Source organism: Aegilops tauschii, chromosome 4 (assembly GCF_002575655.3).
Source record: "Aegilops tauschii subsp. strangulata cultivar AL8/78 chromosome 4, Aet v6.0, whole genome shotgun sequence".
In the NCBI taxonomy this organism is placed as follows: Eukaryota; Viridiplantae; Streptophyta; class Magnoliopsida; order Poales; family Poaceae; genus Aegilops; species Aegilops tauschii.
This window is the reverse complement of record NC_053038.3, coordinates 487,457,968-487,484,745: the sequence shown is the minus strand read 5'-3', so window position 1 is coordinate 487,484,745 and position 26,778 is coordinate 487,457,968. Positions and strand designations below refer to the sequence as shown.

Genomic DNA, 26,778 nt, shown 5'->3' with positions numbered 1-26,778 from the left:
ATTAAATGTGATATCATATCCAGTAATCATGAATACAATTGCATATTGTACAAATACTTATTTGAAGTGGCATATGCAAATTGTCACGCCACCATTGGAACCTACTACATGGGAATGGGGTTGACGAAGAGGCTCTCAATAGTCTTTTGAAGATGCATGCCAAAGGTGAATCCATCTTTCTGATCCCCATAGTATATGGTCCCACTATTAATCAAGTTTAAAATCCGCTTCACCACCGGGAGCGGTGCCCCATGTTCAAAGTGAGCTTCGTTTATTGTTTTCCATTCATCTTCAATCAGTGAATGGATTCTGGCAATGGCCACCTTGCTTGTGACCCTATGCTCGACCATGTAAGACTCCAAACAGGTTGCCACATCAGCCTTGCCCTTTTCACCCTACAAGTTTATACAACATTATTGGTTTGATACATTACCTTTGAATGGTCAATGGGGTAAAAGGTTATAGTTGGGACAAAAGCCAAAAAAAAAGACATACTTTAAATGCAGCAATGTCATCAAATAGACGCAATATCTTCCCGCCGGCTATAATGATATTAGGGAAACTTGTTGCCCACTCAAATGCTTCCTTAGTTACTTCATCACCCATGCCAACCATCAAAACTACAAACAGACCCGCTAAACCTACGGACATGGATGATAAATTCAGGAAATCTTCAAAGCTTGGCTTGTGATTCTCGTGTGACCATTCGGCTTCTTGGAGATGATAAGTAGAAAATTTCTGAAACTGTACAAAAGACAACAAATTAACCATGAAAGCAAACGGTGTGACAGATGATAGCATGTACACATCATATTTAAAACGATGTGTGCATCTCTAGTGAGTGCAAGGATGGAAAAGTGAAATTCTATCCCAAATCTTAAATTGATAACAAGAAAGTTCTAATCCCATGTAAGCTATATTCTTGTCCACCTCATTGTTGTAATCTTGGTGACCACTACATAGGGTAGAGGAGTTAGCTTGATGGGGGTTGAAGATTGTGTTTTGGGAGCTCTTTGCATGATTAGGATGGAAGTTTAATTCACGGATCTATGCATCATTATTCCTTTTTGTGTCACAGATCCCTATTTATTTGTCAGTCTATTCTGACCCTTTTGGAACCCTCTGCGGTTACTAAGTGTCATGCTTTTGTATTTCAAACTGCCGTAAACATTATAATAAACTAGATTTTGTGGTTCTTTAAGGTACATGACAGGAGTCCACTTTTTCATTATCCTAAAAAATTAAATATATAAGGTATACGAACGTGTACCGCTTTCCTAGCATAGGCAACATGGTAGGTGTCAATGAATGCTTCATCTTCAGCATCCTTAAAGATCTTCAAGAGTTCATTATAGAACCTTTTCAAGTAGTCGGGTAGAAGAGAAGTTGCGTTCTCATCCCATCTACATGTTAGATTGCAGATAGTTCAAAGAAAACTTAATTCGGTCATTCCTTGCATTGCATGTTACCACTTTTCCACATAAGCAGGTAAATCCAAACTACTAACCTTTGTATGGCCGCATTTAGCTGCCGAATTTCCTCTATGGTAGCATGGGAATCATATGTGTCATCTATCATGGTCATTAGCACCATTAGCTTGGTAAAGAATATTCTTGATAGGGTGAAGTTTTTCTCATGATACACTGCATATGGTGCAAAATAACCCTCCACCAGACGGTCACGGACATAGTTTAGCCCCACATATCCATAAAAATCATCCGACCACCTGGAAATATTTATTTGAAGTACTTTGTTAGTTTAGTAAAAGAAATTATTCCAACTAAACTATGATTAGATATGGACGGTGCCAGAAACATATATGTGTAGGATACAATACATGAGGCATGAATCTTTATTGGTTCCTTCTTAATTGAGTAGTGGATATAACAGAGACATACTTAGTAAGATATTTGAGTTCCTTCAAGTGGACATGTTGTAGAAGGTTAAAATCTAGCTTCGCGAGCTCCAGTAGAGTTGGGCTATTTCCTTCCTCGTGTTTGTACTCTGAGATATATCTACCCTCTTAACGGTCCTTGGAAATGGTATGTCAAAAGCACGCTTAACATGCTCGGCTAAAGGGGACTTGAGACTGCCTCTCATCAATTCAAGGTGATGCCTTGCAAAAGAGATGGCTTCTTGAAGTGATGGCTCATCATGAATGAGAAGATGAGCTGCATTGTATAGACTTAAAAGTCCCCTTGGGTCATTGGTAATATCTTCCCTAAAGCTCCCATCTTCCTTCTTGAATGCGTTAAAAACATCTGAGGTCAAATGTTAGTGACGTATTGTTAATGAAAGCTACCCATATTAAGTTGTACGGAGTAATCTAAACCATGGACCATCTTCTATATATGTTTTGTGGGAATTAGCTAATGGCTTGTATACATTCACATGCAGACATACATGGAGATACCCAAAGACCATGTTCTCTAAGCAAACGAAACCAGAGAGCAACTTCGTGAAAGGCTAGAGCTACAGAACTCATTCTCGAGGATGTCACTTAACGCCACATCAATCTGCTCTTTGAAGTGGTGATCTATTCCGAGACGTTGGACGCTGTCCAGTAAGGTGATCATTTCCACCATGTTGTTGCAAGTCTTAAACAACACATGGACCTCCTCCTTCAGTTTATCAGCTCTTAAAGTCATCCATTTCTCCGATCTCTACACACATCCAGATACACTTGAACGAATTAGATGACAATAAAGTAAGCTATCTCTCAAAGTATATGATATGATTTTTTTGGCGATGTCTGCTAATTGGGAGTAAAATCTAGAAAATTAAAAGTACCATCTCACAAATTGTATCTGATTCACACGTTTCCACCACTTCGCTTGGTTCTCAAGGGGGCTAGCCGCTAGCCCTAGTTTGTCAGCATAGGTTTTTCAAATCCTTAGTAAAGTATTTTAATGTCTAGGCAATGGATACTTTGTTTTTAAATGCCAAAGCTTTTCTGGCTAGTTTAGAGAAAAATACATGCATACCTCTTTGTCAAATACTAAAGAAAGATGGTATCACCCTAAAAAAACAAAAATGGTATTAGTCTGGAAATAGGATTTTGTCCCACTATAAATAAAGCAAACATCCATACAACCAAATCCCAAGATTCATAGCAGAAAAGATGGCTGGGGCAACAACACAATCATGCCCAAAATAACATAAAAGAAATAGAGAAAAAAACCATTGAGTGGCAGTTGACAAGGGGGGCATACAAAGAGGATAAGCGACGCGCGGTAGCCAGAAGCGCATCTAGCATGAGCCCAAGCCGGTCACGGTCACGCTGCCTAGAAAGGGGGTGCCAGTGCTGCAAGAAAGCAAGGAATTTGAAGAACTAGTGAGAGGCCTGCTGCAGGAAGACCCGCTCAATCACCATTTTATTATGAGTCGTCCATAACGTCCATGACATTGCCGCAAAGATTAGCCAGAATAAGCAGTAATTTCGTCTAGTCTGGGTAGCTCTTGTCTCAGGAAACTCCTCAAAGTCCAGGGCCTCTCAGCCGGGCCCTAATGCCTCGCGTACGAAACTCCAGAGGGCCCGCGCCACCGTGCATGAGAACATGATGTGTGTCCCTATTTCCGAGACATCGCATAGGGGGCACACGCCATTACCCGGGGCGTGCCACTTAAGCACCTCGGTACGTACCAGAGGGTAGGCGGTCACGCAGTAGTTGCCACACAAAGATCTTGATATTTAAACGCAATGGGGCCTTCCACAGAGGGGAAGGCCAAGGAATAGTGGGTGTCGGTAGAGTGCATGATATGTTGAGCTGACGAAGAACTCACCCAAAGGTGAGACTTCAAGAAATAGTGTCCGGAGAATCCGGCGACAACGGCGGGAGGTCGGCCCGCAATTGAGCCCACTCTACAATTTCCGCCTTCCCAAATGTGCAACGGAACAAGATGTTCCACTGCCCATTCTGGAGGCCGCAGAAACCGGGATCATCGGGTCAGCGCAGATAGCAAACAAACAAGGGAAACCCACCCGAAGTGTCTCGCTACAAACCCATGGATCCAACCAGAATTGGGTACCTTCCCCATTACCTGTAGAGAAGAAAACCCCAAGACGAATATCCTCCTTGATCCGCTGGATTGATTTCCACAACTGGGAACCACCCGAGCGAGAGCATGCCAGGAGAGGCTCGCCTCTTAGGTATTTTGCCTGAAGAAGCTGCAGCCACAGGCCACCGTCTCCCCACAAGATCCGCCAGACCCATTGCAACATGAAGGCGACGTTCATGCGATGCGAGGCAATAATACCTAATCCACCCGATCCTTAGGCAAACAAATGTCCGCCCACTTAACCATATGATATTTCTAGCGGTTGTTTGCCACTTGCTAGAAGAACCTAGCCAGATCCTTATCGAACGATATAAGAATGCCCTCCGGAAGGATATACATCCCCATCATATACATGGGGAGGCTCGCGAGGTTAGAACTAATAAGGATAGTTTTACTTCCCTTGGAAGTGAACCGCCCACACCAAGGCTCTGCACGAGACGCTAGTTGCCCCACCAGCAGGTCAAATTCGCTCAACAGAATCTTGGATTCGGACATCGACATCCCTAGATATGCACCGGGGAGAGCCGCTAACTTGCAGTTTAGGTTGTCCGCGATCCTCTATTGCTCGGCCGCAAAATATTCCAGGACAACGGCCTCAATTTTGTCAAAACTGATCTTAAGTCCCAACATGGTCTCAAAACACAACAGGAGGAACTTAAGATTAACGATGTCAAGGTCCGACCCCTCCACCATAATCATGGTGTCATCCGCATACTGCAAATGGGTGACACCTCCCCGCGGGATTAAGTGGCCCACTACCCCCGACAGGTGACGGGCCACCCTAGCTTTGTCTAAGATGCGTGCAAAGGCATTGACGGCGAGGTTGATGAGAAGAGGGGAAATATGATCCCCTTGTTTCACTCCCTAGAGGACCTAAAAATGCTCCCACCTCGCCATTGATATTAATTGTTGGTGTTCCCAGTCTGCACCGACTACATGATCCAAGAACACCATCTCTCATCTAAGCCCCGACGCTGGAGCACTAGCCGCAAGAAGGACCAATCCATACGGTCGTATGCCTTTTGGAAGTCCAACTTGAGAAATACGCCCCTATGACCCCGTGACGCCACCTCGTGGACAATCTCGTGAAGGGCCAGAATCCCATTGTGGATAAGCTGGCCCTTCAGAAACGCGGCCTGGAGGGGATGAGCAATCGGCTCCACTATAGGAGGCAAACATGTCGCACAGTCTTTCACAAAAATCCATTGGAGCACATTAATCACTGTGATCGTCCTAAAGTATCTGATATCCGTCACCCCAACTACTTTGGGGATAAGGGTTATGACACCAAGGTCCCAATGTAAAATTTGTGGAACATCGGCATGATCACCGGCTGCAGGACATCCCAAAGCTTCTAGAAGAAGGCCACCGTAGGTCATCTGGCCCTGGGGCCAACCCCGCCTTCATAGAGATGATAGCCCTACCCAGCCCTTCTGGCGAAAAATGGAGGCGATAGCCCTACCCACTGGTAGCTCATATTGTTCACTCATTTCAATTAGTATGTAGCCCATATTAAAATGTCCGAAACATCTTATATTTGTGAACGGAAGGAGTACCATTCAAGTGTTTTGAAGCTGCAATTTTGTTTTTTGTTTTGCCAGAAGAACATGAAAGCCATTTTTTTGCGGAACTTCCTATGTGAGTAGAACACTTGACCATGTTCCCTACATTTTCTTTCCAGGACTGTTTGATTATTTCATATTTTCTAAAATTAAAATGTCTTAGTGGGTGCGCATAGAACCATGTCCCAAAAATCATGTCGCTATGTTGTACTAGTTGATACCGATTGTTAAATATTCACACCCCCTCTGAGTAAGTGCCCACAAAATTAGAAATGTTCTTTGGTTTCTGGGTGTAGATACACCCTATATGAGGTATTTTTTAATAATTACAGAAAAAGTAAAAAAAATCCAGAAATTTTCTTTGGAATAAACTTGACTTTGTTTTGCACTTGTACACATTTTTTTCGTGAATGAAAAAACTCCATTGACTTATGGGGAAAAAACAAATTTTATAGCCAGCTATATACAAGTTATTCACACCTATTTGGCCTTAATTTTTTGTTTTTTTGCCCTGAAGCCACCGGGGTTTTCCTTTCGCGGTTTTTATTGAATAGGACAATTCTAAAATTTTCAAAAAGAAAATTGTAGTTACTATTTTTTTCATATAAGGTGTATATGCACCCAACCCAAGAACCAAACGCACGTATTCCCCACACAATTCAGTAATTAGTAGAAACACCTTTAAAATGCATACTACTCCCTCCTTTCCTAAATATTTGTCTTTCTAGAGATTTCAACAAGTGACTACCACATACGGATGTATATAGACATATTTTAAGGTATTGATTCACTCATTTTGCTCTGCGTGTGGTCACATGTTAAAATCTCTAGAAAAATCTATATTCAGAAATGGAGGGAGTAGCATATACCTGCAATGGTTTTGGCTGGTAGTCAAGGAAATAGTGGCCCCACAGCGAGAGCGAGGTTTGATGGCCGACAGCTTCTCAGCGGCAGCTGAAACGCAGGAGGCCCTGTGGCTGCGGACTGCTCCTTGTTTAACATTGGCATTGCGGGGTGGTACATATATAGCTCGAGGCTCGGAGGAGACCAGTGGATGGGGAAGAGCTACGACTACGATAGGCTTTGGGGACATGGACATGCAGATTGTGAGAGACATCCCCGCACATCAATCGACGCAACGATGGATTCGTGCGACCTCGGGGGCGTACCGTACGTGTACAGGAGGGAGGCGGTCGCTGGTGCGAACGCGGAGCTGCAAAGGCGGTGGGAGGAAGAGGAGATGGCGGGTGCATGGGGTGGGGGAGCGTGTGCGTACGTCTATATAAAACGGAGCGACCCACCATGGGGCGGCGCCCTGGGTTCGCCGGCGACGTGCATGCGCTGGATTTGGGGTCGATTCGAATTTCAGAGCCGTGGCCAGAAAGATTCCTAGGCGGCTAGGCCGACCATCCCCGCACACATAACTCTAGAAGATTCTTTTCACTTTTTGAATATAAACATACTCCCTTCTTCTATGTATATAGGGCCTATACGTTTTTTGAGGTTAATTTTGATCACAAATTGGAGCAATAATATATGGCATGCAAGTTACACAAATCACACCATCAATTTTTTATTTTTTTGAATTGAGATAGTATATGGAAGAAGGGAGTAGGAAGATTCAGCCTTGCGGGTTGTGTCAGGGAAATACAAATAATTGCACATACGCCATGCAAAATGCAACTACTTCTCGCATGGCCCGTGAGGAAATGAGTGGTAGGACAACCTAGAAACCAACACCAGATCTCAGCATTATTGTACTTCTTCTGGCTGGGTTATCAGGGCATATGTAAGACTATCCCATTAGAGTATCTCCAACGACGACCCACCATCAATGATCTCGTCAATCATCTCGTCAATCCGAGTATTTGATCAAAAACTACCACAATTCAACCGACCTAACAAAAAAAAACTATCACTTTGAAAAAAATTACCTGAAGCTACCACTTTTCTTCTAATTTTTTTCCTAAAAACTACCACTTCGATTTAAGTACTGTTTTGAGCATTTTAAATGGGGATAAGTATATTTTTCGTCCTCGAACTCTTCCGATAGTATAGAATTCGTCCCTCAACTCCGAAACCACTAAAACTCAGTCCCTCAACTATTTAAACCGGATACTTTTCGTCCCTCGCGACACTTAAAGTGGTTTTGATATAACGTGAACCCGGTTTTGACTAAAACCGTCCACGTAACTTGGTTTAGACCGCCATGTCACTTAAGTGACTTCATCAGTTTCTGCAAACAAATAGAAATCAAAGAAAGGAGCACAAATCTGGTTGTCAGTTCCATGAATTGAACAAAAAGTATATTTATTATGCACTAAAATTATTTGACTGGCGCACCAAACAAGGAAGCCAAATTCTGAATCAGCAAGACGAGTTGTTGCACAGATCCAGAAATAAAAAATGCATGGGAAGAGCCGAATTCTGAATCGGGAAAACCCCAGAAATCACAGCCACATCGAAAGGGGGAGCCAGGCCTGCTGCTTGAACAGGGCACCAATTGAGGAGAGCGGCAGCGATGTTTTGCAATATTGGGACGAATCAAGAACAAGAACATGGCAAAATTCAACCAGAGGGAAAAGTCTGAAATGGGCAAGAAGCGCTGTCTGTGTCCGCATCGGCACGCAACAGGACCCAGCAAATCCGCCTGGGGTCAAGAAGCAAGGTCCGCCGGCCATGGCTGGGAGGGAGGGAGGGAATCGGGCCACAGAAAATCAGTCCACGTGGACGGTTTTAGTTAAAACCGTGTCTACATCATACCAAAACCACTTTAAGCGCCGTAAGGGACGAAAAGTATCCGGTTTAAAGAGTTGAGGGACTGGGTTTTAGTGGTTTCGGAGTTGAGGGACTAATTCTATACTATCAAAAGAGTTCGAAGACGAAAAATATACTTATCCTTTTTAAATGTGATTGGCAGACTCGGCCTACCCGTCAGTCAGCACCGTTAACTTTGACCGTTAACATGTGGGGCCCACATATCAGTTCTATCCCCTTCCTCTGAAATTCCCATGGAGGATCTAGACGAGGGCTCCCGTCGCCTGCCAGCTCCGGTGGCCATCCTCTACACCCGAGGCCTCCCCTGCCTGCGGTACCTACGCCCGTTATAGTGGCTTTGTGGAGGCCAGCTCGGCGGCCCGCTCGCCCGGCGGCACGGCGGCCGGCAGCCCGCTCTCACAACTCGCCCGACGGTGCGGCCATCTTGCCGGGTAGCGTGACGTCTAGCTCGCCAGGCAGCATGGCAGCCTGCTAGCCCGACCAGCTAGCTCACGGTGGCGCGGAGGGCAGAGGCCATCTTGCACTCGCGGCGGCGCATCGGCCAAGCTAGCACGCAAGCTAACACACAGGTGGCTGGAAGCTTGGCCCGGCAAGTGCGGCGCCTCTGGTCGACGGCGACGAGGACGCGAGCCTCCACGACGGTGAGGCGCACACAGCTTGTTCGATGTAATGCACAAGAGGGGAGAGAGAGGTGGAAGAAGAGGGTTGACGTGTGGGTCTATTTGTAATAACGGTCAACATTAACTGTCAACCTGACTGATGGCCCCAACATGTCATAATCGAGCTTAAACCACCCGAATCGACCACTTTTTCTGACTTGGCAATTTTTAGGAAAAAATTAGAAGAAAAATGGTAGCTTCGGGTAATTTTTTTGAAAGTGGTAGTTCTTTGTTAGGTCAGGTCAAATTGTGGTAGTTTTTGTTAAATACTCTGTCAATCCGTTATTGATGATTAATTAATAGTATTTGATGATGATTGCTTTGGACACTTAATCTATCCCCCATCCCGGTCTCGGCTGAACCCATAATGATTTGTATGAACTCCGAATCTGTCCTTAATCCTGGGTACCTCGGCCAGCGATTAACCCATGATGTTCAGACAAAACACTAACAAGATCGATTTCAAGAAAATGAGATAATAAAATTGTCACACAAGTTTCAGTCCGCTACAAAAGATATGTAAGGGCATCTCGGCGGCGACCCTCAAACCTCCTGCATAAGTTCGGACCGCACTGTCCGGACCGCGGAAGTCATTCAACGCGGGCCTATATTGGTATGCATGATAGTCGACACGTGTTTTCTCTTGTAAACCGGAGACAAACATGGGGAGAGGGGGGCTTTGCGGGAATCCAGACCGTTGCCACGTCTGCTTCTCACCACCCTGGCCCACCCAAACCCTGTCCCTCGCCCCTCCCGCGCTTTCCATCCCACGCGTTGCGCCGCATTCATGCCGGCCCAGAGCATGCAGCGACTGACATTAATGCCTGCGATTTGACCGGACGGGAGGACGGCGCAGACGACGCGACCTCTCACTGCCGGCAATGAACCGGCGCGCCGGCCGAGAGAGCGCCGCCCGCTGCTCGCCCGGCTGAACATGCCTCCATGCTGCATTCAAACGGCTGCAAACTACCCTCCTTTCTCCATTGAAACCCGCGCGTGTGCCAGGAACCTACTCCGGCCACACGTCCTGCCGGCGGAGGTCGGCGACGATGCGGCGTCCAGCACGTCCTCGCCCGCCGCCGAGGTCATCAAGGAGTTGTAGAACACGGGATGCTGCCGCCGCTTGGGTCCAATGAAGGCCACTGTCGAGGCGACACCGGCGTACACAACCGGTGTCTAGCCCGGTCGCAGGCCATCGTCATCCCCTCCCCCTCCAGCTGAAGCACATCGCGGGGGTTCCACTCCGATGAGCAGCGCTGCCATCGTCAGCCCCCGCCTGGGCTTCACGGATGCGAAGCCCCCAACCCTCTCTGGCTGAAGCACCCCCTTTGCCACTCCGATGAGCAACGCAGCCGGACATAGGGAAGATACGGGGAAAGAATATACCTCTGGGGCTGCCAGACATGGGGAAGACAAGGGATCCGCCGTGGCCGGCCGTAGACTAGTGCAGTGTATCCGTGTCGTGGGAATGGAGCTCCGCGCGACCGGACGTGCATATAGTTAAAATATGTTCAAAATGTAATTAATTTCGTCCGATTTATATGAAATCCGCTGTGTTTGCATGAATTTTATCCGGTTTATTGAAAAAGTGTTTGCAATGTATGCGGGCAATGTTGGATGGCGTTCTCCCGCATCCGTGTCCGCGGACGGACGCGGGGAAAAAGTTACGGGTTGACATTGGAGATGCCCTAATGGAAGTAACAAAGAACGAACCGATGAACATTCCGATGTTTAACACGATAAGAATTTGTTTGTACATTCAACAGAACAATAAGGACCGCAGACTCCTTTGAACCAGAGTCTGCCTTCAACAAAGAGTCTCCAGTCCAGAGGACAAATATTAAGAAAACAAAACATAATACATGCTAGTATACATGCTAAGCTGCATCCTAAGTTAAATTAGCTGGGTTGCACTTGTATTATCAGGAGAAACACCCAAATCAATTAGGCAGTGTTAGTGACCAAATAGGCAAACAATACACATTTTGCGTGACGAACATGAGATGTATGTATACTTTTATGCCAAGCAAAACAGCCGCACTGATGTATATGCATGGCAGTAAGGTTAGAGCTTTTCAAGCAAGATGCAAACTGATCCTTCACACATACACAAACACAACAAAGGGGAGAAACAAATACTCCCTCCGTCCCATAATATAAGGCACCAGTGTAAAAAAAATGCTCTTATATTATGAGACGTGGGGAGTAGCTAGCAGCCAGGAATCAAATTCGACAGTTCTCCCAACATAAATTATATTACAAATCAGATGCCACCATCACATCGGGAGGCAGCAGTTTTGGAACGCCCTTCATACTTTCTTGCGATGCCAAAAGCTTGTCAGGAGATTGATGCCGGACCGAATCTTGATTCCCACATCCTGTATAGCTACCGGGTCCAAAGGAGGCCAAACACAAGCAGCGTCAGTACGTAGCAGAACATGGGCTACAGACGCACAATGGGAAAAGAGGACATCAAAGAGAGATTATAGTCTTACGTGCTAGGCCTTCGATTGTTTTCCTGGGGATGTGCTCAATCTTTTGCCAGTTTGGGTGTCTGAATATTTGACAAGACTTCATAAACCCATCATTGCACCACTCAACACAAAACTCCTCAAGAGACTGGGGCAGTGTTGGAAGCGACCGGATTTCAGAGCACCACTCGATCTTGAGTTTCTTGAGTGATGTGAGGTGCACCATATTGCCTGGTAAGGCGTCCCAATTACAGTATGCAAGGTTGAGCACACGCAGATGAGGGAAAGCCTCAGGAGCATGCTCTAGCTGGGAGCAACACCAGAACGAAAGTGTTTGCAGGTCCTTTGGGCCACCGTCCTGCTTACCAACCATCCAATCTGGGTACCTCGAGCCATCGTAGGAATGCAATTCCAGTGTTTGGAGCCCCACGGGAGGGCACAGGCCCTCAAGTACCTCTGCTTGGACTTCTGGCGAACTGTGCCCAAACTGCAGTTTCAGTTCGCTGAGCCGTTCCTTGGCAGCTAGTTTGGATTCAAGAGCTTCCTCCTTGCTTTTAACAATTTCAAGACCATTTATCTCCAGGCTGCCGCGAAGCTTGTTTAGGTCCCTCAGCTGCTTTACCTCATATCCTGGTGCATCCCTTATTCCGAAGGCACATGCTATCGTTTGGAGTGAGGTCAGCCTGCTTATGTTACGAAATTGGAACTCCGATGAGCCGGAATTTATGTGCCGCAGGTTGATAAGGTCAACACAGTTAACCTCATCCAATTTGCCATCACCAAAATCTAGCACCTGGATAACTCTTGGTAGTTTATTTAGTGCTCTTGGTATGGTTAACATGCATGCTCCATTTGTCCTGAGAGCAAGATAGCGTAGGTGCTTTAACTGGGTAATGGATCCTGGGACAGACAACTCATTTGGTTCCATCCCCGGATAACGTTCTAGGATGAAAGGAATGGCCAGTACCCGCAATTTCGGCAGTCTCTTGCATATACTCTCAATCACTCTTTCCTCACCTGTTGCTGCGTAACCATTATAAACAATGAGAGTGAGCAAATTTTCCAATCCAAGGATCTTCTCAGTAATCAATTTTCCATCATAACAACGAATTAAAAGATGCTGGATATCTCGACGGATATCTCCTTCCCAGCCACCTCCTCTAAAGTCATTCTCGATTCTGAAGCAATCTCCAGAAACTTTGTCGAATAAATCAAGCAGGGCATCATGAATTGTGAAGCAACCGGTATCATAACTACTTTCTTCTGGTTGCAGAAATGAGCGCGACACTAACTCTTGAAAGTAGCCCTCGGCTACTTCTTCCATGTCTTCTGTTGCACAACTGATCTTGATAAACCCTTGCGCTATCCACAGGTGAACTAACTCGACCATTCTCAACTTTGATCCTCTGGGGAAAATACTGCAATATTCAAAGCATCGCTTGATGTCTGGATCAAGACTATGTATGGTCTCATTGAACATGTCAAGGTTTGCCATATTTCTCCAAAAACTGTCATATTTGTTTGTCCCTGCCACTGTAACTACAGTGGCATTCTCCTGCAAGGAGTAAAATTTCAAGTGGGTACGATCTTTTAGACACATATATACTTATCTGGAATTTATCAATATATCAATACTTACAGGTTCTTTCAGATGAGAACTCACCTCTGAGCTTGATTCTCTTGGCGTGTTAGGTGCATCTTGATGCAGTTTATTTAGAACATCTCCGACCTGTTCAAGTAACCAATTAAGGACACTTAACATCGTCTGGTGGCTTAGAGCAACAAAAATGCAAGTGAAGATGTGCAACAACTGCTCAAGACTAAGTTTGATGGGTGGATGTCATGGATGTTGCGGGATTGATCTTACCTGTTGTGAAGTAATCATGCCTGTTTTGATATATCCGCCCATACTTTCGGTTTCATCGAGTCTACTAATTATATGTAGTGTATCCGGTCTCTTCGCCGGGTCAAAGTTTGTGCACTCTATTCCTATCTGAGCACATACTCGTATTTGTTTCTTCTGTACCTCGCTCTGTGATTGCTCCAACATGTTACTCCAACTTTCAACTACCTACGAATTGAATTTGTGAATTATGAAAAGAAGAACCATCTTTTAAAATGTGAAACTAGCCATGTATAGATACATTGTGTTAACATCTTACATCAAAATACATCAATCAAAACTTCAAACTACAATAAAAAATCCATAAAAATAAATGAGAATGCACGCCTATTTTCTTCCCAGATACCAGAAGAAACCATGTATCAGTTCAATCAAGAAAAAATATGCACCAAAACTGAGGTATGAGATAACTTGGACATGGGTAATGAGAATGGACGCCTATTTTCTTTCGTTCTCACATATAGGGCCATGTAAATTTACATTTCCTCATTCATCGAAAGTTCAAAACAAACATGTATAGAAGTTTAGTTTTTGTTTTGAAAAGTACTCATCCAATATATGTTTTTATGCCTTCTATTTTCACTTTCAATATTTTTTGGGTACTGCTGGTGTCTCTGTAAGGAGCATGCTCAGTTTTGTTCTATTTGTAGATCTCGGTCTTATTCTGATGCTTGGAAGGTCGAAAAATGTTGTTAGATACTTGTGTTGCCAATAATTATAGTAGGCAACATTAACATTGAAAGGTAGATTCGGTCATGCACCATTTATTTCATACAGATCACATGTTGAATTGAACCATGCTTTTAAAGATGTTCCATATTGTACTAATGTTTACAGTTAAATCATGATCTTAATCTGGTTTAACTGCTGATTTGTGGGATTTCAAAGTGCTAAATATCGGCGAAACATGAGAATACTTCAAACGCAGTTACACACGTCTTTCTTTTCCATATATATGGTTGAAACCCCTCTTGTTCAAATGTGGTTAGTTGCGGACAGAAGCCTTTGACCGACCAGAGGTTCAAATCCAAACTTTCATACGTACATATCATAGGATCTCTAAATCTTTCAGTCATGGTGAATTTTATAGTGATATTATTATACATACAAAAGAGAAATAAGTAATGCATTGGTTCTGAAGTACAACCTTTTATTTCAAAAGAAGACATAGATTGTTCTTACCTTGTCAACATCGTGATACCCCTTATTTCCAGTGAGTATCTCTATGATTACTATACCAAGACTGTAGATATCAAGCTGGTACGAATGCCGGTATGTGACTTTAGTATGGTTATAAGATTCTGGTGCCAAATATCCGCTGCATAAATATACGCCCGTGTGATTGGTTAATGAGCAAGGTAACAAAATATTGGTGTAAATAATAGTAGAATACTGAACTTTCGAAAGGGTTTAGCAAACTTACGGCGTTCCAGTTATCTTAGTAATAACTTGGCTTTGCATTTCATGAAAGCACCTTGATATGCCGAAATCGGTAATTTTTGGTACCCAATTATCATCCAACAATATATTCGCGGGCTTTAGATCTAAGTGGACAATATGTTTATGATGAAGATAATGTAACCCTTGACAAATTCCCGTGATAATCTGATAGCGGTCTCTCCACCGAAGTCCACAAGACATATCTATGGGGAGAGGATAAAGCAAGTTTAGTATTACTTGACATACTCCAAGTGTGTGTAATATTAGAATGTATAGAAAAGGTGGGTACTAAATGTGGGATACTGAATCACATGGTCTTTAGAACTGAAAAGATAATTTGGGTGCCACATGATCTTACCAGTGATATACTCATGAAGACTCCCTTTAGGAAGATACTCGAAACATAGCAACCTTTGCTGGACATCTGCCATGACGAATTTTCCTTCATACCTTGCCATATTCCCTTGTGTGTCAGCACAATATCCTAGAAACCGTACTACATTTTTATGCTTGGCTATCATGAGACATTCAACTTCTCGCTGGAACTCCTTCTCGTACATATACGTATTCGACATTCTCTTCACGGCCACGGTCCTATTCTCAAGCATTCCCTGCAGTGAGCATTGTCAGCAACCACTTCAGTTGTCAGCTGACCTTTTATCAAGACTGGGATAGCTGAGAGTTGCTGTACCTTATATACCACCGCGAATCCACCTCTGCCAATTGCTTGCTCATCAGAGAAATCATGTGTGATTCTTTTCAGAAGCGATAGCGGCAAGGCCTTCGGCTCTGCCGCTTCGTCGCATAGCATGCACTCCAGGTCCCATGGTGTAATAACAGATTGGTGATCCATTTACGATAACAATGCACGGTAACCTGAAAATAGAAGAAGTGTATCATTTGTGAGGCTACTAGGTGCAGCTACACCAATTACGAAAGTTACTGGAGATAATCATGAAAGAAAACAAGTGTCGCTGGCTGACTTGGTACAGTTTTGCACCCCTTATTTTGGGAACGAGGAAGTACACAACGATAAGATACTCTGCAGTTCTTTGCAATAGAAAAAGTTGCAGAGCAGGACTCGTATTGTCCCGAGTCTTGTTTGGACTGTGTGTACCAAAAAGCTGATGCAGCACATTCGGACGATCAGGGAATTTGAACCTTAAATACGCACTCCCTCCATCCCAAAATGTAAAATCATTTTTGACACTTGCTCTGTTGTATCCGCAGTTTATAGTTAGTAAAAAAGCACACAGATCACCTATATGCAGGTGATTGAGCGGTGGGTCCGGAGAAAGATCCTGCGTTAAAAAAGGAAAGAATCTGGAGAAGCCGGTCTAAGGAAAGTACCTGGCGAAGCACTGCTGTAATACGGTAGCTCTGGTTGCAGTTTCTATTAGCAGAAGAATCACACAAATCACCTCCCTGTATGTATGCAGGTGATTCAGTGACCACAGCCGTAAGCAACTAGAACAAACTGGATCCGGAGAACATCCTGGGTCAAAGAAAAGAAAGAATCTGCAGAAGCTCGTCTCAAGGCGAGGAAATTACCTGGCGAATCCCGGCAATATAAGTCGACGCGAGCTTGAGTTGAGTTCAGGTATAATCTGGACGACTGGGAAGGAGACTCGAGCTTGAGATATGAGAGGTCAGGAGGATATCTTCAACCTGTCAAAGGGAGACCAGAGAACCGTGTCCAGTTTCTCCATTCTCCATTATCTACTCATGGACACATGGGTGTGTAACATTCTACTAGTGTGCTTGATAAAATATCTATATACATGCCCTTTGGCTGTTTAGTTGCCTGGATTTGGTTCAACCAGACCCGCGCAAGAAAAAACTGAAATGTTTGGTTACATGTATTCACTGTTGAGTCTGCATAGCACGAAACTCAAAGCACCTCTCATGTTTAGTTGGGAACGCTCAGATAGACCGTTTTGAGCTAGCCAGGCCGAGCTGAGTCACAACGAGTGCACATGGGTGAGCCCCTTGCACGAGAAAAGGGTGGAGGGATGCGACTATGTACACATAGACTATAGGTCTACTTCTACCTCTAGTAAGCTCCTCACTACTCTCCTTTCTTCCTTCTCCCTTTCAATCTAAACAATGGTGCTTCGATTTGAAATAAACTCTACACAAGAAATATGTACATCGATATTGTGGTTTCATTTTTGCGATCGGTTCATAGTTTCATCGACAGTAAATGTTCAATTTTGTGTTCACGTTTGGAGTTATTTTGGACAAATTTTGTCAAATTCATCACACGCGATCGACCGTTCAAAATTTCCTTTGACTAGTAGCCTAATCTTGCAGTTCCACACGACATTCATGTTGCAAGTTTTCTGTTTCAACGATCGTAAACGAGAAGATTTACAGCTTCCTTGTGATTGTATATATCATTGTTCAGGAAATCGGTAACTGGTAGCTGCTCGGTCGGCTTAGGAGTAATGATTAATCGATTAATCGGCCTATTATCTGGATTAATCGGCCCACCGTTAATTGGTAGATTAAATAGGAACTTGCCAACATATATCTTGTTTTTATGTATTATACCATACTCTCATGTTATTTGCTATGTAATATATCAAAATATGCTAATGTTTGGTTGAACCCTAACTATTGAGGAGAGAGAGGGGGATGGGAGGGGTTACAGGGCAAAATTTTGGCTTGGTTTGCCCACAAATTAATGGGTCGGCAGCGATTAATTGGCCCGACAAGCCAATTAATCGGCCTCACAAATTAACACGATGAATAACGAAAATCCGTTGGTGCTCCCGGGAGCGCTCGCTCCTGCACGTGAAAAATATATTTCAAAGTGTGAAAAAAATTCAAAACAAAAATTTGGCACATACATCTCGATATTATATGTGTCCACGTCAAGTGTCGGAGAAAACCGGCATTTTTTGTGGCTTGTATAAAAAAGACAAAAGGATGTTTTGTGGAAAGCATTTTTTAACACTGGATTTTGTCTTTTTCACACGTGACATATAAATTGTGGTTTTTTGCGAAACGACTTTATGAGCATGTACAATATCAAAATGTACGCGTCAAGTTTTTGTTTGAAATTTTTTAACATTTCAAAATATGTTTAAAACACATTTTAAAAATCAGGAGCACGCGCTCCCATGTGCTAAAACACTCTCAATAAATAAGTGCTATTTGATTGCGGCACCCTACGCGTAGCGATTAACTGGCCCATTAACTAATTAATTGGACGAATTCTTGAACAATGATACATATGCATATGTGTGGTGTGATTACGACACTTGTTAATCATTCCTCTAGGCTGGTGTGGTTTCTCTCGATCTCCTCTCTCGTGTCTTGCTGCAGTGGTGTCATCATCTCCGTCGTTCATCTCGGCCTTCTCTCCATGATCCTACTGCACTGGTGCCGCCATGGTGCGCACACTGTATTTCTTATCCTCTGCCCTCTGCCTAAGAGCCCTCCTATTCGTCCCTCTTAGTTGGTGTCGTTCCTCTTGACCTCCTTGCCCGCGTCCTACTACACTGGAGTCGTTTTCAATGTCGGCCATCTCGGCATCCTCACTGTGGTCATACTGCACTGACGCTGTCATGGCGCGAGCACTGCATTTCTCCTCCTCTGTCCACTGTCTTTGTGCGAACTTTCTCTGCGGCGACGAGGCTAGCAACTAATTCGCCGCGCCGCTGATGGGGTCGCTCGTGCACGACTCCATGCTCATCATGTTGGACGTGGTGCCACGACCACCGTCCACCGCAATCGCCATGGTCCGACACACAGTCTCCTCCCATGTCCTCTGCCTCATCGCTCCTCCACACGAACTTTCTCTGCGGCGGCGACGCTAACAACTAGTTCGCAGCGACGCCGACAGGAACGCTCGCCCGAGACTCCAAGCTCGTCGTGTCAGAAGCGGAGCCACGGACACCGTCCACCGCGGTCGCGATGCACAGTGTAACTGTGAGTGTCAAGTGTAAGTGTTACCTCTTAATCATATCCCGCCTATTCAACCAAACACCATGTAGTTATGTGAGCCGAGCCAATGCGGGCAACGGAACCCTATGCAAAATTGCTCCCCTAATGCAAGAGGCCTAGATGCGGCCAACCAAACAAAGTGCCGATGTTAGTTTTCTGCCTGTTTTACCTCGGCCAGACTTTGTTGAGCCATACTTCACGGGCAGGCTCGCTCGGGAACACTACCAAACACGCCTTTTGTGTACCTACCATGTGTCCCTTAGGGTGTCCAAAGGCACTTGCTCCATTTCATACAACAAATGTTGTTGAATACTATTTCATTAGGAAGCAAATATATGTGTCGTTGACGCGTTCATCTACTTTGGGTTTTTTCTTTCAAAATGCTAGCAAAATGTTTGCCTCATCAATCAATTAAGGAGAGAATAGAGTTTTTACAAGTGCCCCTTATTACACGACATGAATGATTACTCGAATAAAATTATTGTCCCTAGTTGTTAGGCACCCGCTGTGATCCACATGTTTGCGTCTGACATGATGTTGTTTAGCAAGATTGGCGGTGGGACACTTTTTTGTTGTGGAATAGCCTAGCGTTTTTCTCATTCCACACGATCCAAGAAACCAACGTGGTTAGTGATGCCATTTGCCTTCCTATTGGGAGTGCTCTCGTGTCAGTCATCTTGGCCCACTGTGTCATGACGGTTTCCTCCAAGTGCCATCTTGAAGTGTCCATGCCCTCAAGATGAAACTTATCGATGACCATCCACAAAGTCTAAGCACAAATCAACACTTGAAGAAGAGATGCGTTCTAGATTCTTGTTCTTGCTTGGAAAGGGTGCAAAGCCCATAATTTGGTCATCCATGCTTGATTTTGCATTGAAATAGAATAGGCATCTCTTTTTTTTAGGGAAATAGGCATCGCCTTGTTCTGGCTGATGCTTCGGTTTTAGTTTCCGTTTCTTCTTTTGTCTAGCCTTCAGTGGAGGCGAGCTTGAGATTTTTTTTAAACGGAGGCAAAAGCTTTGCCTCATCTCATCAATAAAGAAGGAGTATAAAACAAAGTCTTAATGAGGGTCATTACTCCTCCACAAATGCGAAAACAAAAAGGACTACTCTTCACGGCATCAAGGATCCCAAGTGTTTAGCCCCGGCCAAAACCCAATTTCTGGCCTCCACCTTGATGCCCTCTATCACCATGGTAGGCATCGAGGATTTCTTCTGGAACACCCTCGCGTTTCTCTCTTTCCAAACCTCCCAAGAGACTAGCATTATAAGCGAAGAGACCGCCTTCCTCCGGTGTCCGTGACCAAGGACCGCTCTAGTCCACCACTCATGGACCGAAGAGATTCCAGCCCAGTCGGCGGTGTCGAGCTCCGGCGTGTCAAGCCAACATCTCACCGCATTCCAAATGCGCATGGAGAACCTACACTGGAACATAAAGTGTGGCGCCGTCTCCGGCTCCCTTTTGCAGAGTTGGCATAAATTGCAATTTGGCCACCCTCACCGCTGTAGCCGGTCCGCCGTCCAAATCCTGTTCTTGTTGATGAGCCACGCGAAAAACTTGCACTTGGGAGGGGGCCAGTTTCCCCATACCACTTTCTTCATGTTGGTTGCCACCGCCCCTCTGAATTGCGCCTTGTAGGTCGAGGCGGACAAGTATGTGCCATTGGTCGTGAGGTTCCACTTGATGTCATCGGCCAGGTCATCCCGAAGCTCAACCTGGCTGAGCTTCTCCCAGAGCATGCAGAACTGTGCAATATGGTGAACCGAAAGCCCGTCCTCCATGTTAATCCAGTGTACCCAATTTTGATCCTGGGTGGCCTCCTTTACAGATTTGTTCTTGTTGGATGAGCTCGCAAACACGAGCAGGGCGATGTCCTTGGGCTTCTTTCCTTCCAGCCATGGGGAGTGCCAAAAACGTGTCGCCCGACCGTCCCCCACGGTGATAGTCATCGCAGCAAAAAAGAGCTCTCTGTCCATGGAGTCGCATGGGTTTCCCATGCCCACCCAAGGTCTATCGGGTTCCTTCCATTCATACCATAGCCATCTCAGACGCAAAGCTCTCGCATATAAGTGAAGGCCGAGGACTCCCAAACCGCCCAAGCTCTTTGGTCTGCACACGGCCTTCCAGTTGACCTTGCATTGCCCACCAGAGACCTTCTCCGCTCCTGCCCAAAGGAAGGCCCTCTCAAGCTTATTGAGATTGCACAAAGTACTCTCAGGAAGTTTCTGTGGCATCGAAAGTGGCCTGGGAGGTGGTCACCTATCTAACCAACTCTGTTCGCCCAGCCGCCGTGATGAACCGGCCCTGCCAAGGCACCAACTTCCCTGCAGCTTTGTCCACTAAGTGTTGAAGATTGATCTTCCTGAGCCGGTGGACGGACAACGGGAGGCCAAGGTAGTGCATTGGGAAGGTAGCACGCTTGGCCGGAAAGCACTCAAGAACGACATCAAGGTCAATGCCGCTGCAACTGATAGGAACCACCGAGCTCTTTTCGAGGTGCATTATGAGACCAGTGACCTCGCCAAACCCTGCCAGAATGGAGGTCAACTGCTGGATGTCCTCCTTAAAAGGCGCCACAAAGATGGCGGCATCATCGGCGTATAGCGAGGAGCGCATGTAGGCGGCCCTGCCCCCAATCCGGTGTAGCTTGCCCTGTCTTGTGGCGGTGTCGAGAATGCTAATATACTACCGAATTAGCAACTTGCCCAGTGCGCACTGTTTGCCGAGTTTCTTTTATCGGAAACTCAACAAAGCTAAAAAAAGTTGGTTGCCTGGGGGGGGGGGGGGGGGGGCTCGGCAAAAAAACCTCTTTGCTCAGTGCAACACGAGGCAAAAACATAGAACTCGGCAAATGGCTGGACAACCGCCCCTGGTTCTCGCAGTCGACAGAACGTTGATGTCACCCTAGTCTTTGTCGGGTTCTATACTTGCCAATTACATTGTGCCAAACTCATTTTTTATCTTTTATTTGTTTCATTATTTTCCGGTTTGATGAGTGGGGTACCGGGCAAAAGTCTTTATATTAATTTAATGCTTCATTTCCTATTGTTTGTATTTTTTCGTATTTGCCGAGTTGGGGTGCAAAAGTTATTTCCTCTTATTTTTTTCATTTTTAGTTTGCAGTGGGAAACCTTGCAGAGGAAGTAGGGCATGTGGAGTTGCACTGAAGCCGTCGCTTAGCATCCAGTGCAGTTATGAAGGGCAGGGAGCCGCAGGGGCGGGGCCAGGATTTAGGCATGGGGGGGGGGGGGGGGGCAAGTCAAGTAGACAAAAAAATTCCAGTGCAAAAAATAATCATATAGAACAAGGTTCTGCTTCAGCGACATAAAAACATAATTATATTTTTATTAGTTTAAATTGACCCCTACGACTGCCAATAAAATCAAAAAAATAATTTTTACATATTAGGGCAATGTATAATGGGCAGCATTTTTCTCTTCATAGCTGCTGAATTGCAATCTCGAATTGACATACTGTATAATTTTGACATAAAAAATGGATCAAAGATAGGAACTAGTACAAATATTTTGCATCATGATAGTGATATTTTGTATCTCGAATAGGAAGTATTCATAGAATCTTATTGTCATAAATCACACAACCAAAACAACAAAAAATCTGATGTATCAATTGATTTAATTCAACACTGATACAAATGAGAATCAAGATAGATTAGTAGATAGTGTGATCTGTTAAACCTTGGTTGTTTCGTTGGTTGGAGCCGGAAAAATTGACGAGTGCAGCAGGTTGGGTCGCGCCTTCGCTGAATACCTGAATCAGATCGGGAAGCAGCGGGGCTTGGCGGGGAGAGGAGAGGCGAGCGGGCGGCAAGGGCGTGGAAACTGGAACAGCGGCCACTAACTTTGTGCAACTAATCGCACGTATTCACTAAATTACGGTGGAAACAGCGAACTAGAGCCAGTGCCCCCAGTTGGCCGCTTCAGTGGGCTTTTTCAAATGGCCCTTTTTCACGTTGACTGAGAGAGAGAGAGATAGCCTGATAGGGGGGCCTGATACTGTCCACGTACGTTTGTACCGCTAGTTGCGAACCCTATTTCACGCTGCAGGCGCCGGTTATTACCCTGCCACAAGAACTCTATGCGCAATTTTCCATCACTTCTTTTCCTTATCATCTCTTCTTTCGTTTTTATCTGTTTTTTGTTTTACATTTTTTTTCTGTTTTCTATTTTCCGTTTTATTTTTCCTTGTTCCTCTTTCAGTGTTTCCAAATCCATCCACAGTTTCTTAAAATTGATGAAATTTTCCAAATTCAACAAACTTTTTTCAAATTTGATAAAATTTTTTCAAATTCAATGAACCTTTTCAAGGTTGATGATTTTTTCCTTCAAATTTGTAAACTTTTTTCCTAATCGATGAACTTTTTTAAAAAACAACGAACTCTTTTTCAAAAAAAATTAACCTTTTAAACTTTTTCATAAAGTTTTTTTAAAATCAGTGAACTTTTTTTCAAAAATGATGAACTATTTCTCAAAATCGATGAACTTTTTTTAAGTTTGTGAACTTTTGTCTCAAAATCGATGAACGTTTTTAAATTCACGATTTTATAAATGTACAACAAAAAACTAAATGATAAATAAATAGCATGGCCATACTAGTTCATGTACATGTTAGCGCAGTGAAAATCACAAGTGTTGAATCGCTGTGGTGTTCAGCTAAGCTCGAACAAGGCTTCCCTTCGTGAGCGACATGTGATCGATTCCTGAATCAGCCAGTTTTTGTGTTGCGTTTTTCTGGCGATTTCTGTTCCCTGCCTCCGCCTCTGAGTTAATTGCATGGAACTACCACACTTCGGCACGTCGTAACGGATCAGTACCACTAGTCAACTTTTCTGCATGTCAGTATCATCTCACAGCCTAAGTGTTGCAAAACGGTCTAAGCCACGTATAAATGCGTATTGACGGTGTATTTGACCGCTGGGACCCGTGTGTCAGGAGCCAGCCTGACATATTTTTGTTGGAAATATGCCCTAGAGGCAATAATAAAATGGTTATTATTATATTTCCTTGTTCATGATAATTGTTTATTGTTCATGCTATAATTGTATTAACCGGGAACCGTAATACATGTGTGAATACATAGACCACAATATGTCCCTAGTGAGCCTCTATTTGACTAGCTTGTTGATCAATAGATGGTTGTGGTTTCCTGACATTGGATGTCGTTGATAACGGGATCACATCATTAGGAGAATGATGTGATGGACAAGACCCAATCCTAAGCATAGCACAAGATCGTGTAGTTCGTTTGCCGGAGCTTTTCTAATGTCAAGTATCATTTCCTTAGACCATGAGATTGTGCAACTCCCGGATGTCGTAGGAATGCTTTGGGTGTATCAAACGTCACAACGTAACTGGGTGACCATAAAGTTGCACTACAGGTATCTCCGAAAGTGTCTGTTGGGTTGGCACGAATCGGGACTGGGATTTGTCATTCCGTATGACGGAGAGGTATCTCTGGGCCCACTCAGTAATGCATCATCATAATGAGCTCAATGTGACTAAGGAGTTAGCCACGGGATCATGTGTTACGGAACGAGTAAAGAGACTTGCCGGTAACGAGATTGAACAAGGTATGGGGATACCGACGATCGAATCTCGGGCAAGTAACATACCGATGGACAAACGGAATTGTGTACGGGATTGATTGAATCCCCGACATCATGGTTCACCCAATGAGATCATCGTGGAACATGTGGGAGCCAACATGGGTATCCAGATCCCGCTATTGGTTATTGGCCGGAGAGGTGTCTCGGTCATGTCTGCATGGTTCCCGAACCCGTAGGGTCTACATACATAAGGTTCGGTGACGCTAGAGTTGTATTGGAAATTGTATGTGGTTACTGAAAGTTGTTCGGAGTCTCGGATGAGATCCCGGACATCACGAGGAGTTCCGGAATGGTCCAGAGGTGAAGAATTATATATGGGAAGTCCAGTTTCAGTCGCCGGAAAAGTTTTGGGGGTTATCGGTATTGTACCGGGACCACCGAAAGGGTTCCGGGGGTCCATCGGGTGGGGCCACCTACCCCGGGAGACCAAGTGGGCTGAATATGGGTGAGAACCAGCCCCCCTAGTGGGCTGGTGCATCCCCCCAAGGGGACTAAGGCGCTTAGGGTTAAAACCCTAGGGGTGCCCCCCCAACTTGGGGGGCAAGCACCCCCCTTGGCCGCCGCACCCCCTCTAGATGCATCTAGGGGGCCCGACCCCCTCTCCCCTTCACCCTATAAATAAAGGAGGGTGGGAGGGCAGCCGCACCTCAGCCCCTGGCGCAGCCCTTCCCCTTCCTACACCTCCTCCTCCTCCGTTGAGCTTGGCGAAGCTCTGTCGGAGAACCACGAGCTCCACCACCACGCCGTCGTGCTGCCGGAGTTCTCCCTCAACTTCTCCTCTCCCCTTGCTGGATCAAGGAGGAGACGTCCCTGGGCTGTACGTGTGTTGAACGTGGAGGTGCCGTCCGTTCGGCGCTAGATCGGATCTTCCGCGATTTGAATCGCCGCGAGTACGACTCCATCAACCGCGTTCCTTGCAACGCTTCCGCTTAGCGATCTTCAAGGGTATGAAGATGCATTCCCTATCTCTCGTTGCTAGCATCTCCTAGATTGATCTTGGTGACACGTAGGATTTTTTTTGAATTATTACTACGTTACCCAACAGTGGTAGCAGAGCCAGGTCTATGCGAAGATTCTATGCACGAGTAGAACACAAGTAGTTGTGGGCGATGATTTAGTCAATTTGCTTGCCGGTACTAGTCCTATCTTGATTCAGTGGCATTGTGGGATGAAGCGCCCCAGACCGACTTTACACGTACGCTTACGTGAGACTGGTTCCACCGCCTGACATGCACTTGTTGCATAAGGTGTCTAGCGGGTGTCTGTCTCTCCCACTTTAGTCCGATCGGATTTGATGAAGAATGTCCTTATGAAGGGTAAATAGCAATTGGCATATCACCGTTGTGGCTTTTGCGTAGGTAAGAAACGTTCTTGCTAGAAACCCATAGCAGCCACGTAAAACATGCAAAACAATTAGAGGACGTCTAACTTGTTTTTGTAGGGTATGCTATGTGATCTGATATGGCCAAAAGGATGTGATGAATTATTTATGTGATGTATGAGATTGATCATGTTCTTGTAATAGGAATCACGACTTGCATGTCGATGAGTATGACAACCGGCAGGAGCCATAGGAGTTGTCTTAATTTATTGTATGACCTGCGAGTCAATATAAACGCCATGTAATTACTTTAGTTTATTGCTAACCGTTACCCATAGTAGTAGAAGTAATAGTTGGCGAGACAACTTCATGAAGACACGATGATGGAGACCATGGTGTCACGCTGGTGACGATGGTGATCATGTCGTGCCTCGAAGATGGAGATCAAAGGCGCAAGATGATATTGGCCATATCATGTCACTTCATGATTTGCATGTGATGTTTACCATGTTTACATCTTACTTCCTTAGAACGATGGTAGCATAAATAAGATGATCCCTCACTAAAATTTCAAGAAATGTGTTCCCCCTAAGTGTGCACCGTTGCGAAGGTTCGTTGTTTCGAAGCACCACGTGATGATCGGGTGTGATAGATTCTAACGTTCGCATACAACGGGTGTGTGGCACCCCGGCTCAGACCAATCGGTTTACCTTGCATTGCCAGCCCAGAGATCAAGTCTTCTGGCAACACACAACAACATGGTACAGAAACAACCGCTTTATTGATGCTAGTGGATTACACGAGTTTGATATTACATCGAGATAAGAGGACAAGCGGCACACACGGTGCGGCTGAACAGTATGTACATTATTTAACGAACATAAAGATGCGTCGATAACACGAACTACGCGGCAGCGGAAGAACGACGAAGTGGAACTCCATAGCACAGGGACACCGACGTGGACACGGCCTAGACGCGGGAATCTCTCCGATGCGAAACGACTTGC

The 26,778-nt window shown here is 45.0% G+C and overlaps 3 protein-coding genes across 4 annotated transcripts; all 3 read right to left on the bottom strand.

The window, feature by feature from the left end:
• Positions 1–104: 104 nt before the first annotated feature.
• On the bottom strand, positions 105–5,438 carry LOC109783652 (tau-cadinol synthase-like). The gene is made up of 8 exons (XM_073497388.1): positions 5,069–5,438; positions 4,042–4,272; positions 2,020–2,261; positions 1,899–1,918; positions 1,508–1,726; positions 1,271–1,403; positions 496–744; positions 105–395 (listed from the first exon to the last, which is right to left on the bottom strand). The coding sequence occupies exons 1-8, from the start codon at positions 5,436–5,438 to the stop codon at positions 105–107; spliced, it is 1,755 nt and encodes a 584-aa protein (XP_073353489.1).
• A 5,603-nt stretch (positions 5,439–11,041) lies between these two features.
• LOC109783670 (uncharacterized) lies at positions 11,042–16,639 on the bottom strand. Of its 2 annotated transcripts, XM_020342263.4 has the most exons (10): positions 16,424–16,639; positions 16,223–16,297; positions 15,564–15,748; positions 15,231–15,483; positions 14,856–15,075; positions 14,615–14,750; positions 13,397–13,600; positions 13,193–13,258; positions 11,554–13,084; positions 11,042–11,444 (listed from the first exon to the last, which is right to left on the bottom strand). In XM_020342263.4, exons 3-10 carry the CDS (start codon positions 15,723–15,725, stop codon positions 11,368–11,370), a joined length of 2,649 nt encoding a protein of 882 aa, XP_020197852.1. In that variant the 5' UTR covers positions 15,726–15,748; positions 16,223–16,297; positions 16,424–16,639; the 3' UTR covers positions 11,042–11,367. The 2 variants fall into 2 exon arrangements, with proteins under 2 accessions (XP_020197852.1, XP_073353215.1); XM_073497114.1 differs by lacking the exon at positions 13,397–13,600.
• Positions 16,640–20,320: 3,681 nt separating this feature from the next.
• On the bottom strand, positions 20,321–20,821 carry LOC141021987 (uncharacterized). The gene has a single exon (XM_073497857.1). The coding sequence runs from the start codon at positions 20,819–20,821 to the stop codon at positions 20,321–20,323; it is 501 nt and encodes a 166-aa protein (XP_073353958.1).
• Between the last annotated feature and the right edge of the window lie 5,957 nt (positions 20,822–26,778).